The 16,178-nt window shown below is 43.1% G+C and overlaps 1 protein-coding gene across 7 annotated transcripts in view; it reads right to left on the bottom strand.

Moving 5' to 3' along the window:
* Nucleotides 1-16,178, bottom strand: part of adgrl2b.1 (adhesion G protein-coupled receptor L2b, tandem duplicate 1) — a 97,753-nt gene that overhangs the window by 58,497 nt on the left and 23,078 nt on the right. For all 7 annotated transcript variants that reach the window (XM_082512554.1, XM_082512548.1, XM_082512551.1 and 4 more), the window contains exon 3: nt 2,305-2,518. In XM_082512554.1, the coding sequence (XP_082368680.1) occupies nt 2,305-2,518 (214 nt within the window). The remainder of the gene's footprint in view (nt 1-2,304; nt 2,519-16,178) is intronic.

Genomic DNA, 16,178 nt, shown 5'->3' with positions numbered 1-16,178 from the left:
TGGATGGTCGATTTCTCTGTCAGATCCAGATCCGGTCTAAGAACGTCAAGATGGCCAAGATGCTCATTTCAAAGCCTCATAATGGGACTTCACTATCATGGTGGCTACTTCCATCATTTATATACAGCCTGTGGTTACAGACAGAGACGTGCAGTGAGTCTGATGCAGTCCAGGAAACCAAAGCCAGGAGTTAAAAGATGAACGGAGGGATAACTGGAGAGTTGGGGGCCGATGCTCTGAAGGGTTCATCGTTACAAGAGAAAACCCTTCACATTGCACATTATCGCTTGATTCATTGTAACTACAAAATATCGATCGGTGTACCTTCAAGTAAAGGATATAAATACTAATGAACCCACTGTGGCATTTATTCAGCTTTAAGTTTTAGTCCTAGTGCTCTGGAGAACAGCAGATGTGTTGCTGCAAAGCATCCTGACAGTCTTCCTCTGTTTTAAACTGCAGCTGAAATCACTGCATGCAATCTTTATTGCACCGAGCACAATCTAATGAAAGTCCTTGAAGTCTCGCATGAAAACGCTGCACCTTTGATCTGGTAAAAGTTTTATTCGGGCATTTTGTAACAGGTCACGGAATGGGCGGCCGTTGAAATAAGGTAATGGAAGTCAGCAAAACAGGCGTATTTTTGCATTTGTGCTGGTGGCCAACTGAGATACGGAGGGAGAAGAGCAGACAGAGAGAAAGGTCAGACATACCGTCCATTTACAGTACATCTCTGAGGGGATGATCACCTGAATATTAAAGTGACCTACAAACCTGAGGTTCCATCAGTTCCTTCATGCATCTTTCATCCAAACACTTTTTTGCGTGAACAACAAAACATTTCACTTGACAAAACACTTTGATGTAGATGCTGAAAATCAAGCCATTTGATTCCTGTTAGTTGGTTTTTTGTTGTTGTTGTGGAAAAACAGGCGGTTGATGAATACTTTCTATCGCAATTTCCAAACCGGCAAAAACTGCCACTCTGTGCAGCAGGCTCCCCACTGTTTCTGTCTCCCCAATCTTGTTTAATATGTTTGTTTATGTCCGTGGAGCTATTGCCTTTTGTTAATCTTGATGATTCTGGCAGGGGAGTCTGTGTCAATGTTGTCTTAGTTGTTCTTGTTCTGGTTTCCTGCAGACTGAAGGAGGGCTGATCAGTGTCTGCCAAAGCTTTGTGACTGCTTTAACATCCCCAGTTATCACATCAACTTTAATTACGGTCAGGAGCCCATTTCCTCTGATCTGAATCATTAGAATGATTCTGGTTAAGGGCTTGTGGTGCAGACTCTTCTCAAAGCCTTCACTCGCACACTGCCTCCAGGGAATCTTCAATTGAGATAAGTTTGAAGTGTAGCTTCGGCGAGTGAGAGTCTGACTTGTCAACAGATGTGGCGCACAGTGTGGCAGGTTGCAGTCAAACCGAGGGGCATGGACACTGTCAGCAGCATGTTACTATGTGAGCGTACTGAGGCGGTGCTGTAAATTTAGAAAGACAGAATAAGATTGCTGGATTTGATCTATCCCTCATGGGAGTAAATACAGAAGAGAGCGAAGCAGGGAAAAATCCCAGAGGTCTGAGATGGTGGGCGATGATGCTCAGAAGCTAGTGCACGGGGGGGGGGCAGGTTAAAGACAGAGCAGTGCATTAGAAGATGAACTGTGCTGGTTACTATTTATGAATAGTTCATCCAGTGCCCTTTAAAAACACACACTCCTCTAGGGGTAAGCAGCAGTGGAGCTAAAGTGTTGCTGTGATGTCATTTGACAGAGAGGCAGCATCCTGTGAGAGGGTAACCAGGATAAAAGGCATGATGATGGGCATTGCTCACTACCTGAGGCAAAGCCACTTCAATGCACTACAAGTGTTTGAACAAAGCAAGCCCAATGTTCCAGATAGGGAATTAAGAGGGTGTTCATGTGACTCGCAGTTCTCTGATTATGACTCAAACAGAGGCAACAACGCGCAGCTGGTTTGAAGAGCTCTGCAGCACGGATGTCAATTCCTGCCTGTCAAGAATTAATGTGCGCCCCAGTTTTCGAAAATTTCAAATGCCACCTACATAATCTCGTCAATGGACGAACAAATTACATTTAACAAGGGGTGAGATGTCGATTAATTGTCCGGTATGTAGGTGGCTGCACGAGTGGGGCGATAATTTTAACAGTTCTTTTGTGCGAGGGAATGTCTGGCGCGGAGAGAAGGGGGAACGGGAAGCCTTACTTTTAGTCCTCAGCTCCTGGTTGTGTTTGTGAAATAAGATCCGCCCTTTCATGACAGAGTTTTGTCTTTTTTTTTTTTACCTTTGTGATATAATCTTGTAGGCGTCGGGGAGGTAGCACTGGACGTTCTCCATCTGGAACGGGTCAGCATCGCAGATCTTGTCGTCAGTCCGGCCGTAGTTGGCCGTCTCGATCATAATGACATCACTCCCCGGGCAGCGGAGATCAATTGCATATCCTTCACATGAGAGCTCCCTCCGGACCAGCCCGAAAGGCAAGGCAGCTCGGCTGAACCCTGACAGAGGGTGAGACGCACGGAGACAGAGAAGAAGCACATTAAATCAGGGGGGGAAAAAAAGAACGAGTTAAAAGGATCACTGCTCTTGATACAATAAGACCACACATCATGCAGTAAAAATCCGCTGGCGCAAAATAAATGGGCAACAGCAGTCCAATGTTTACCACAGTTTTAAACAGAAGGGCCATTACACGCGATATAGGACCGGGGAAAGACGAAACAATTCATGTCTCCATCGCTTTGTGGTCTAAGCCTTTTGGCTAAGACATCAAATTTTGAATCACTGGAGACCAATGGTAACCTCATAAATTCTTGAGCAAATACAAAGGCCACAGTGCATCCGGAAGGTCTCCACCTATAGAGAACAACCACCGTAGAGCCAAACTGAACTGGACAGAGAATAGTTTGTTTTACGGTCGTTAGAGACCTCCACCCCAGCATTTGTTTCTTTTGCTTTTCTTGCTCTGTGAAGAAGAAGAAGAAGAAGAAGAAGAAGAAGAAGAAGAAGAAGAAGAAGAAGAAGAAGAAGAAGAAGAAGAAGAAGAAGAAGAAGAAGAAGAAGAAGAAGAAGAAGAAGAAGAAGAAGAAGAAGAAGAAGAAGAAGAAGAAGGAGGAGGAGGAGGAGGAGGAGGAGGAGGAGGAGGAAAAAGGGCAAAAATCCCAGCAGAAAGGAGTGTAATATAATCCATTTTACAGTGCCGGCAATCGAACAGGGGACAGTCTGGAGTCCACACAGGAGGAAAAATCTATAGATGGAGCGCAGCCAAATAGCTCTGCTTTAAGGGGAATATTAACTATTTCATTCAAATCTCTGCCTCCTTTCAGCAAATTACACTGGGACAGGTTATTTCTCAGCATTTCGTTTTCTAACTTTTTTTTCTTCCCCTAAGTAATAAACTGCTGCATCACGAATAGAGTGGAGCCACAGATATGATTTACAAAGAGAGAGGGAACAAAACTGGAGAAAGCAAAAGAAAAAGATCCATTATGTGGGGTTAAAATGATCCGAACTACAAAAAAAAAAAAAAAACGAAAGAAAGAGAAAGGAAGAAAAAAAAAAACATAACTGTCTGCAATTTTGAGAAAACAATTAGGTAAAATCTAAGCGGAACATGGAAATGTGTTCCATTTAAGAAGTGCAAGCAGAGCGCTGCATGAACTGCCAATAATCGCCGTTGTTTGCAGCAATGGTGGGCCCCTGAGGGGGCAGCTACCATTTGTATTTTCTGCACTGCTCTCTCCTAATTAGCCCTCCTTTCAGCCTGTTACCTTTTTCCATGCTCCCATTGGCTTCTGAGCATTGTCATGTACTAACACTTACCACCCCGGGTTCACATTGCCCCCTCACTCTAATTATCCTCACACTTTTGACAGTCAGGGTCTGATGCAATTAGCATTGTCTGAACTGCTCAAAGCTGAAGTGATTCGGGCTTGAAATTCCTACCCTTAAACCCCAACACACACGTCTGCTAGCCATTCCAGCCCGCTGTGCCTGGCCCCGGTTATAATGATATTCTATGTCACTCTGTACATGTCACACCAGCAAACAGACAAAAAAAATAACATCTGTGAAACACACACTGTTGAGAATATAATGTTAAAGTCATTGTGCATTAGGAAAAACTCCTGCACACACTAGAAGCGGTAGCAGGACAGCAAAATATGAAACTAATGGTATAAATTCTCTGGCATTCGGCCACTAGACATTTCATTATAATACCATGATCTATCTAATGGCCAGTAGATTCTGCTTAGCTGGACTGTTTATCACCTCATTAGGAGACGTCATTGTAGCCGAGCCATAAGTGGAGGGCTGCGGGGTCACTCCATCTTTCCCAATAACTACTACAATTACCCAAACCTTTCAGAAAACCTGTCCAGAATGGCGGATGATAAAACACAGAGAGAAGTCGTCGGCTTTGCTGCAAAGACTAATGATCGGTCTGCCTGCCATTCCTCATGGAAGGAGTGACGGGTTTATCACGGCAGCTAGAGAGGACAGACAGAAAGAATGCATTTCATTGGGTTTTAAAATTCTAAGCAGGGAGACGAGTCTTTCGGCTGAAACACCCTCGTGGACACACACACGCACGCACACGCCATCTGCCTTTTGTAACCTCCTTTCTCTGGTTGTCCACTGACTACTCTGCCTATCTATCAGACCGCTATGGCATGATAGCATGCTGTTGTCAACAGAAGCCTAACGATTGATTAGGCCTGTGCCTCGGCGGCATCCTCCTCCCTCGCTTGTATAGATTTCTCTGGTTATAGGCTAACAGTACATCAATTAGGGGGAGTATCTAGACCGTACTGGCGGCCTAAAGAACAAATTGCTTCTTTTCCAAACTGTAGATAGTCTCGGCCTCATTAATGACCGTCTTGTCAACTTGTAATTGGGCAAGTAATGACAAATCTGTCTAAAAAAGTTAAAATACATATAATGGTTTTTATTTTTTATTTTTTTTTGGTACTGTAGGAAGAAGAACAGAGCCGAATTCAAAGTAAAATATTTTCGGTCGACTTAATTGGGTTTCGCTTAAGATCTTAGGATTTAAACACGGCTGTGAAGGAAAAAACTTGTGCCAATAAGAGGTTTCTGGGTGTCGGTATCCTTTCGTGTTGATTTTCTCGGTTTAAACAACTTTTGCGAGATTCTGGAGAGGAGGGGGAAGACTGTTTGTGTGCACAAATGTCAATGTCTTAGGGAGGCATGAAAAGCTTTTCATCTCGCGTTCTGTGCTTTGTTTGACTGTTCAACTTTGCAGCAGTTGAAGATTGCGACAGAAGGGCACCAGCTGCAGGAAAAAGAAAAAAGAAAAAAAAAAAAACGGTGTAGAGAAAACTGCAGGAAAAATCCATAACACAAACACTGCAGAGAACAGACTGCTCCAAATGTATCCGTACCTCAGATTAACTTGAAATGGCAAAATTATTGAGAGAGTTGAATTATGTTTAGCCATGGTAACCACTTTGACTTGGCTATAATTGGCTGTGATCTCTATTCCTGGCCTTGTTGACATGAAGTCTTATCATGCATTCTGGTCAGTGAGTGACTGCGAGAGGAAAGTAGCTTTTCAGATTCCTCCCCCTGACCTGCCTGCTAAGCTGTCTATTGAGCTCAAGAGAGCAAAGCAAGGGCTGGGACTGCTTCTCAATATGTTGCATTCTGGGTGATTTTTTCCTCCCTCCTTCTTCTTCTTCTTCTTCTTTGGCTTCTCCAGTTGACAGCCTATAATTCACTGGTGACAATCCCCCTCATAATACATATTTTGTTTTCTATCAACACCCTTGAAATTGGAAGTGGCACTGTGGCTCAGATGGGTGCATCTAAAACCATCCACAGACTTACACTCCGTGGCTCTTAAAACCCTGGAGATGAAGCGAAAAGATAATGGAGGTTTGGTGTCGAGGTATCGCCATTTGGCGACTGCACGCGGCAGACCGTAACACACATGTTCGGGGTGATCTTTGCTGCTCTGAGCATTCCCTCTCAAGAGTGCTGTCGTGACCAACCTTTAACCCTTCAAAGGCCACGGCATCAGGACAGAGAGAGAGAAAAAAAGTTAAGGAATGCCCGATCGGAAAAAAAAAACAAAACGTGGGCCACTTTGGGAGGGTAGACAGAGCGGCGAGGGCTGGCACAGACAGAGAGCAAAGGCGTTGGCTGACGCTTGTCATCCTCCATTAAGGATCCTTTGATTGGCCTTTGTGGTCCGGGAAACGGCAAACAGCTGCATGCAAATGGCCCTGTTTCCCCGAGGCTGGCCCCCATTGTTCTGGGCTTCGGTTTGACAGGGACGCTTTCTCCACAGCATAAAGGAGGGTGTAGCCTTTAGTCAAATAAGAGTGCCCCCACAGAGGTCACAGCAGGAGTACTTCAGGATTGTTTGTCTTTTCATATTGTTTCATTCCCCATACTACTGGTAGCCGACATCTCTGGAAGAAAGAGCAAATCTCGGAGTCAAGCTTTTGCTCCAACGGTGGGAGATGCATCCATAATCCAATATCCGAGTGGTCACAGAGCAGGTTTTGCTCTAGTGGAGTAAAGATATTCACTGGGAAGGGGGGGAGAAAATAATAAAGTCTCATTTGAATTCTTAATATTTTGCCTCTTTTTTTCCCAGCTTCTTTGTTCTTTACTGAAGTATTTCTAATCTGCTCAGGGGAACTTTCTGATTGCTGGCCAAGGAGAGGGAAAAAAATAGCTCATAAAAAAAAATCAAGAGACCACTGCGGTAATTCTTTCATGTATTAATTAAAACACAAGTACCCTTTGCTGTCTATGCACATGCCTCTCAACTAACAAACTCAAAAGTTGGGTCTAATTCAGCTTGCACGGTCCAAAGGCAGCAGGCAAAGTCTTTTTTATTTCCCCATCCCTCAATTTGTGAGGCATCCGGCGATGCTGCCTAAAATGTTCCCAAATGCAGAACATGACCACCCATCAGATGTGAGAGACAAGCCGGGAGCGAGGTGGGAGATGAGAAAGGAGATTTGGGATTTACAAAGTAACACCTGCTTTTCAAATACAGACAACACCCCGAGAACTCTTCGCTGCGCCACCGGCAGATCATATTTCATTCCAACTGTCAAAACGCGCTGAAACACCGGGAAATCAACGTGGACATATGGCACCGTTTCCCATGACACTTAAGTCCCAGCTCTGGTCCACCTTTGCTGGGAAGTGTTTCTAAAGACAGTGTCAGACAAGACCACAAACCACGCCCGCCTTTCCCAGACAACTGCTATCAGACACTCTTGATTCCGATATAAGAATTTTAAAATAGAAACTGGCAATATAGGACCGAGTCCATTTGTGGTTAGATGAAGCGCTCTGAGTCATATCCCTTTTCTCTTTGGTGGTACACGCATTCAGCACTCCCCCTTCAAAAATCTCCACTTTTTTTTTTTCTTTTTTGCATTCTTGCTCATTGCCTTTTCTCTGATTCATCTCTTAAATTTATTTCTTATATTGAGGCGAAGAAAGAGATCAGGAGGAGGAGGTGGGGGGAGAAAAAGAAATCACGTGCTCCATGTTGGTGCATGTCTCGTTGAGGGGGTTTAAGGAGAAGGATTTGTCATTTTGCTGAGGCTAAGCGTGACAGACACCGCTGCTGCCTCTTAACTCCTCAGGTGGATCCATTTAGAGTGCGCTAGATCCATATCACACCTGATGCAGCCATGTAATATTTCCTCTGTAACGGGAGCAGCAAAACCATAAATAGAAAAAAGTAGGGGTTTTTTTTCCTCGCCTCGGTCTTAATTCTCATTAAAAATAAATAAATAACGAAAACATCGTGAAATGCAGACGTTCCGTGTAAAGGTGATGACACCATCGCACTTTTAACATGGAGCAAGACTCCGCTTATGTTTAAAAATGACCTGGCACAAACCAGGGAGCCAGCCACAGAACAAAATGTATATTAAATTTAGCTGCACAAGAACTTTTCAAGATTTTCCCAGGGTACCCAACCTCTCACCCTTTTGTGTGTGTGAGTGTGTGGGAGAGACACTTGCTGGCAGGATCTGGCTTTTGCATCTTTTGGCCCAACAAGATCCCACAGCAAATAAAACAGAAAACCTCAAAGCTTCTTCTTCATGGAGAAAACACTTACAGTGCATTTACAGTCCCATGCAAAGGATGAAGTCTACACAATGCAATGTAGGTCCATGCACTCCAAAAGACTTCCTTAATATCTTGGCTTCCCATCTTTACCAACTGAAACTTGAACAAAATTAAATAGATTTTTCTTGCTCTTTTCAAAACTAACAAAATCTGTCAACATGCTCACCAAGGACCACTGAATAAAACAATCCTATTTTTAAATCCATATATAACATGTGGAAATGACACATTGTGACTTTTAAAGACAGTTATTGATGTTTATCAATGCCAGAAAGCTGTTTCTGCTACATATTGTATAAAATAATATTATAATTCTTCATTTGCTTTTTTCTGATATCATCCTGCTTGTTAAAACTGACTGTAACATGTAGAGACTAACATGTTCACTCCATCATTTTAACCATTTGCCTGTCCTGGTCTGTCAAAATCATTTGAATTGAATAGAAAGCTGCAGACAACCAGTCATCTGGCTCAAAGCCTCTTCCCCCCCTCTGTGAATTCAAGGAATCTAAACACAAAACTGGTCCAACTGACCAACCGTGTACACATCTGCAGGCTTTGGTAAGAACAATTTATACACACTCAAGTTAACCATTACTTTATATGCAAAACAAAGCAGAAACGGAGACACATAATGCACTACTAAACTTCTCTATGTGGGGAAACCCCTGGATTAAGTCTATTTTATGGCACTGCGTTTGTGTTAGTTTGCATTGGTATTTGTCTGCACAGAAGGCTACGTAACCCATGCAAACATGCTTGTCTGCAGTCCTCCATAAATCAAACAGCATGCAACTGGCCCTGAAACAGGAGCGAGGGAGCAACAGGAGAGTTCACAATAACTGATTTGTGTTGATGAGGATATGAAAGCTTCTCTGTTTATAAGCACTGGCATTTTTTTTTTGCTGCTGTTAGCCTCTGTTAGCTGCTGTTAGCTGCTGTTAGCTGCTGTTAGCTGCTGTTAGCCAGCATTAGTGAAACTGTCTTGAAGTGGATCTAACATTTTACTCTGATGTTTACTGAATAAACTGTTATGTGACATAAGAATATAATCAAACTGTTTATCAGGGGGAAAGAACATCCCTAACTGGATTTTTAGCTTATAGCTCCTGTTGTCATTTAGCTGGCTCATTGTCAGCGGAGATGGGTGGGAGGTTTGCATGTCTAATCTGCTAACAATAAGAAATAGTGACAATATCAAGAATAAATAAGCCTGTTTAGGATTTTTAGTTCTTTGGTAAAGGGAAGTCCTTCTCCGATGGTAAAACATAGGTATGATCCTAAATAGCGTCTGAAGTTAGAGGCACGAGTTTAAATGTCCCTCTACAGCACAAAAACACCTAGGACTTCTTTTCTCTGACTTTGGCCTGCTGCGTATGTGGTCGGTCTCAAGACACATGAGTAAAACGTTATCAGTCAGAAGGGAGACGTCCTTCCTGGCCACTGTATTCAAATATGGTGGGTAAACATGGCACCTTCCACAGACCAACGCTTGCTCCCATGAATTTTTAATAGATTAATTACAAGTTTGTAATTAATACTTAGATTTTTAAGTACGGTATCCTTTTTTTCTGTTAAATAACCTCAAAAAAATTAACTGACTGTACCTTTAAGGATGTAACTTCTGGCAAAAACAAAATACTTGAAATGCACAGCCTACTTTATTTTGATGTTGCAGAAATCACTCTCTGGGATTACAAAACTCTCAGAAAATGTTTCAGTTTTGCCACAAGTGATGCGAGTCGACATGGTGGATTATTTTTGCCTCTTCAGAACAGCCGGCTCAGCTGCAGAAGACTGCAGATGAAGAATTTCCCTCATGGGGCAAGAACTGAAGAAAAAAAAAAAAAATCAGAAAGTGGAGGCTATAATGACTCTGTCTTAATTTGCCTCAGAAAATCAGGGTTCGCTCCTCAGTCGATTGGTAGGATGAACCCTGACCCCGTGGGCACACATCAAAGACAAGCAGCTCGGGAAGAGGGGGGCATCATTACATTACTAATAATCTGCTAAATGCAAAGAGGGTCAGCGTGTAATGCACGTCATGACAGGGAATTTTCAGCTGGAGAGATGGAACTAAATGGAATGTCTTGTTTTATTTGGTCCATGGATACATCAGTCAGATTAAAGGAAAGCATAATTCGACACCTTGTATTGTCTACTGAGCAAACAAGGCTTTTCTTAGAAATTACAAATAACTGTCACGAAGGCTAAACATTTTAGAAAAAGATGCTCGACTCGGAAGATAGAAAAAAAATCCTATATGCTCCGGGGAGAGTGCCACTTTGACAGAATTAGTTCATTGCTTGTTCAATATCTAACATATTGTTGCATCTCTTCAGGGGAGTTGATGAAACACAAAGAAAGAGAGGTGACTTAAAGCAAGTCTCCCTGGTGCAGCGAGGGAATAGTTTCACAGGTTTGATCTGCCCTGAGTGATGCTTAACTCCCCCTTAAAGCCCATATTTTACCCCTGCACTTAAACCCCAGCTGGATTTTCCACTCAAGAAAATGTCTCGGAGTAAGTCAGGTGCCCCCCTGAGGGTGGGGATTGAGGGGGGGAAGCAGGGGAAGAGAAAATGAAGGAGGATGTGGGATTGTCTCCATCTCATGCTTGTGTCTCTGTTTTTGTTTGCTGTGGCAGAATCTCCCCATTTCTCCCTCCTAATCAACCCCTACTTCCTTCACTCAGCCCTGCCTGTACCGAGCACAGCCCAGGAGGCTTACTCTGGACGTCACATTGACACGGTGTCAGAAAAGGCTGCAACTGGAACACGGATGACACGAATAATGAGTCAGAGAGTACAAGAATGACAAGGGACAGAGATCAGGGCCTTGAGACGATAATGAAGCGACAATTCTGATAAGAGACGCGGAATTACTCTTCACGCGGACTCCCAGCCTGCAGTAGTCTTTAACACATTCGCACTTCTATCACTTCTGTTTGTAACAAGTCCATTTTGGTATTTTCGTATATCTGAAAAAACCCACTTGTGGCGAAGTGGATGGAGTGGTAACTCAGGCTGCGTTTATGCAGATGAGGTGGTGCAGAGCAATTTTAGTACTCGTTTTGGCATGAAATTGTGTTTCTCTGTTTCATCCCAGCACAATATTCTTTTGAGGCTTTTGTTGGTGCATGAGAAAAATATATTTTTTTGAAAAACCCTTTCATGCATCTTTTATTTTGACATGCGTTTTTCATTTAGTGCAGAGTCAGTGCACACTAACATACAGTTTTTAACGCAATTAAAGCTCAGTCTGTGCTGGGTTAGATTAATGGGGGATTTCTTTTTAAATCAGTAATGTCTTCAGCATGCATCCTGAGATCCATTGAACAGTGTTCATCTTGCTAGAGCTCCTACTCTATTTGATATTTTGCACGAGGGCTGGATTGGCACATCAAGTCATCATAATTCAAAAAATGTGTTGGTCACACCCATGTGTGCTTGCAAAATAAAAGCGGTAATATAAATAGCGTTGACAGACCAGCACCAGAAAATTTCTGAACATGGGAGAACTCCCACTCGCGGGGTGGTCCAGAATGAAGCGGGCGATACTACTACCTATATGCCAAAAAATGTGACACTGAAGACAAATGACCACTTTCTTTTTAATGCTGTTGTTGTTGTTTAGTGTAAGCATCACTGACCCTCAGCAGCCACTCCACAGCATTCATCATGTGGATACTGCACATCAAATGAGGCAATAGCAAAGAATTTCAAGCTACCAGACACAAGCAGCTTCTTTTGTTTTCTACTGATTTGGGATCAGCACGCTCCTAAACTCTTTTGAAGTTTCTGTTCAGAAATGTGTGCCACCGAGGGGAGTGTGTCTCCCACATTAGAATTCTTAACCCGCCAAGCATGTAATAGCAGAACGCTAGCATTTTATGGGCAACAATGCCTTCCTTGTTAGTATTTCTTGTTTTCACTTCAGTTTTGACATAATATTGATCACCATCTGCAAGGGTCACTGGACGAAAGCGGCAAAGCTAGCAATTTTTAAACTAGCTTATCTGCTGGCATGTGAAGTGCTGGCTCTGCATCTATTAGGGTATTTGGTTGTATAATGCTCTGGCTTGAGGTCTTTTTGCTTTATTGAGTTCTATCGAAAAATTGTTACTTTGACACAAAAAAGAAATGTTTTCTGAGTATTTTCTTCAGTGCCTTTGAGCAGTAACCTCTTTATTGGCAGCCATTACTCCTGATAAAAGATTTCTGGGCGTCGTGGATCTATATATACGTACTGTACTGGGCAACAGAGAAAGCTTTTGTGGCCTTTGAAGCCTTTCAGATTTACCGGGAAAGTCAATGAAAAAAAAGAACACATTCCTTAGCAATAGCCCCCTGCTATCACTGCAACACTGACCACTTTGATTGACTTGAGCGTGATGACCTTGCCCGTTCCCTTCCACCGGCATACCGCTGAATGCGAGTGGAAAACAGGAGCACTGATAAGAGATGCACAGATTGCTGTGGGGGGGTGGGGGTGGCGGGAGGCTTGATGACAGACAGTTTCCTGCACCTCATCTTCGATGAGGGCATTGTGCCTTGCACATTCAATAGGGATATACACTACAAGGAGGAGGTCAATACTGATAGAGCAAGGCAAACAAAAATGTTCTTTGTGCTTAGCTGTTTCTCTGACTTTTTTTTGCAGTGTACTTATTCAATTTCCTGCACGGCAGGAGAGGGCTTCCTTATCTTAGACTGTTTATACCTGCAAATCGGCTGGTGGCCTTTTGTTTGCAGGTGACCCACCCTGAGGTGACATTTAATTCCTAGACAAAAGAAAATGTGCGGTCGTGCTCTATGACACAGACCCTCAGCCTGAGGAGATTACTAATACAGTGAATGCAACAGAGAAGCATTCATGGCCTGTAGTGAGAGTAAGACTGCAGGCGCCGAGAGACAGAAACCCCAACACACATCAAACACATTGATTCACATCATATATGACCATTAGCGATGCAAAATTAATTAAATAAGACCAGTGGCAGCGTACCCACTTCCAGGTCATATTTAAATATCGCTCTGACTTCAGAGGACGCTTCTGAAAGTCGGCAAAGGCAGCGAAACGCACAACTGAGCCACGAAAAGCTCGTTTTTACCGAATCCTTTGTAATTTCTTTTATTGATTGCCATCCCTTCCCCACTGTCAACATTAGTTTTAACACCACCATTTACTGTGTAAAGCGGCAGTAACAAAAATGTGAGACCTGAGCTGTTGTGACAGTTCTGATAAGGAGCGACAAAGACAGGTAGAGACAAATGCATCATTTTTGAACAATTTTCACACAGGGTAATTATAATTGTAGCCTCCCTCGCTCTCTAACAACAACCAGGTTTTTGTTCAAATGGCCTTGTTCTGTACATGCACTGCGCGTCGCCATCATCAAGCTGTCCTTAACAAATTAGTGCCCAAAATGTATGCTGTGATAACAGGGGGGAAAAAACGCCTGGAGTGGCAGTGTAAAAAAAAAAAAAAGTTGCAGGTATTCATAGCAGCAACCTGCTTTTGTTGCTTTTGCACAGTCTCCCTTTGGTGTTTAATGCTATATAGCTGCTTTTGTTTTTGCATGTTTGTTTAGCTTTTTGTTCAAATAAATTAGTCCTGACGTGCCTTCCAGCTATTCAGAAGTGTTGGGAACACTAAAATCCGACAGGTTCTTGTTGTCTCCGTAAATAATTTTGTCTCAGATCCAAAACACCTTCTCACATACAAAGAAAGAAAGAAAAGGGGGGGGGGGGGACTCGGCTGCTTTCCTATAGTGTAGAATTGATTTTATTTGAAACCCTTCTGCTTCCTTTCAAGATTAAATGCATTACTTTGTTATGACAGCTGAACCCTCCTGTGAAGCAGCGACTTACACTGAGCAAATCCAAAAGTTTAGAATCGGAGGAAAAGTACTTTGTGGTTGTACGTCGGGCTCATCTATTATTTGAATTAGCCTGCCCGGAGGAAAGAAAACGATAAAGGAAAGAAGAAAGAATACACGTGAAGACAGTACTTAAGAAAGGACGACGTCATGTGGGCATCTGGTCCGCTGTTTATACAACTTGTTACCGTAAGGGGTGTGAAGTGAACAACTCTGAGATGCTATTGAAATTTAAGGCCCGCTTAACATTTGAAATTAAACTGTCATAAAAGCGCAGCTCTCGGCCCCATAAAGTACGTGTTTGTTCGTCGGCCTGACTTTTACAATCACGTCTAAACACACAGTGGAGGAAAGGAGGCTCTCGCTCTCAAAAAACCGCACTCAGGAAATCGCTGTTGCAATAAATCTAGGATGACCCCATCGAGGGCGATATTGTATTTCATTTCCTCTGAGCGAAATCCTGATCCCGAAGATTCATGCGACTCTGGCTCATTTCAATTTCGCGTTCTCCTATGATTTAAAACTTTCCAGGTCCTCGGTTATTATTAAAACAGTATATTGTAATGCTGTGTCGTGCAGAAATATGTCCGCGGCGCGGAAAAGCGAAACGCCGCGTGCACCAGAGATTGTGGCAAAAATGCAGAAAGAATTGTATTAGCAAATGAGAGGGAGCGACTGAGAAATGGGACGATTTATTTGTGTCAGCGTGCCTCTCAATACGAAGCAAAGTCCATTCAATTCAAATGATGAACCCCTGCCTTATTTTTTGAAATGCTTCCAGCTGGCCAAAAATTTCCATGCAAGCCTGATATATCAGATTTTTTTTTCCCTTCCTCTGTGCTTGTTCTCACCACACAGATTGACCAGTCATCTGTGAATCTCCCATGGTTTAGCTGATAATTCATGATCGCCCTACCATGGACCCGCAGCATTCAATATGAATTATAAAATGGCAAGCCAAGCATATCAATGGATGACAGACTGGATGTGTATGGCCCCGGGCCAGAGAGGAGTTGCAGCACAATAGCTTCCCCCTTTCAGTCAACCCCAGGACTGCAAATACCAGTGTGGCACGAAGGAGGGTCTTCCATCAGCACAATGTATGGCGCTGCTTGAGACAAATGTTGAGCTGAGACGTAACATTAACCTTTACAACCTTTTCGGGGGAGAAACGCAGGCATGCTGGTGTGTTCGACTAAGTAATATTTTACAGTTTAAAAAAAAAAAAAAAAAAACTCTCTTAGTGAGAAGCAAACAGCGAGTGATCCTGAGCAGCGGGGGCTGAAAACCAAAAAGCATAACGTTGCAAAAAACTTTTTTGTTTTAGGGCAGGGAGGGCGACTCCAGTGCACCATTTAGCAGTTTCCTTACAAACGACTCTCGAGTCCGCCGACTTGATTATTCAACACGCTGCATATTAATGCCTCTCGTTCACACATTCGTCATGCTGGAACAATTTCTAGGACCTAAACAAACACTGCCTCTTTGCTCTGATCCTCCGTCTCTGCAGATACGGCACAGCTATCAAACATAAACTACTTAATCTTTTTACATTCCTCTTTTGTGCAATATTTTGATACGAAGGCTGCGCTGTCTGCTCTCCTTTGGTATTCAAACACAACAGCCAACGGAAAGTGTTGACACTGACTACATGACATAATCCCTCCTTACATCTGTCTCTCTTTACTTTAAAGACTTAGATAACTGCTCTCATTCAGGCACAGCAGGCGTGTACCTGTGCACTCGCCCCACCTTCGTGGCTGCTCACTTTGAATCCGGGCGTCTTCTTTCATATTTGCAATCTAGGCGGTTTGAAACATCTGAAACGAACGTGATACCTGCATGCCCCAGTTTACTCCAGCAGACGCGTCATTTTATAGATCTGTTTTATAATCGTGGAAGAAATGCAGGGCGAATTAGGCAAAGTGTGGCGTTTGAAACATTGACACTAGTTCGGTCACAGCTTAGAGAAGTTTTTCTTATTAGTGTTGGAGTAAACAACTGCCTTCACCTAAACACACAAACACATAAGAGATTCACAGGAAGTGACGTGTGGATAAAAGCCAGCATTGCTGCCTTCACGTCTGCCTCTTCACCTCATCGTCTATGGGTGGTAAGAGCCAATATTTAGCCTTGTTTTAGTTTTTTGGTTC

The sequence above is a fragment of the Aulonocara stuartgranti genome (assembly GCF_965226115.1).
Source record: "Aulonocara stuartgranti genome assembly, chromosome: 18".
NCBI lineage: Eukaryota > Metazoa > Chordata > Actinopteri > Cichliformes > Cichlidae > Aulonocara > Aulonocara stuartgranti.
Note: the sequence above shows the minus strand (reverse complement) of the source record. Positions and strands in the feature narration are given on the sequence as shown.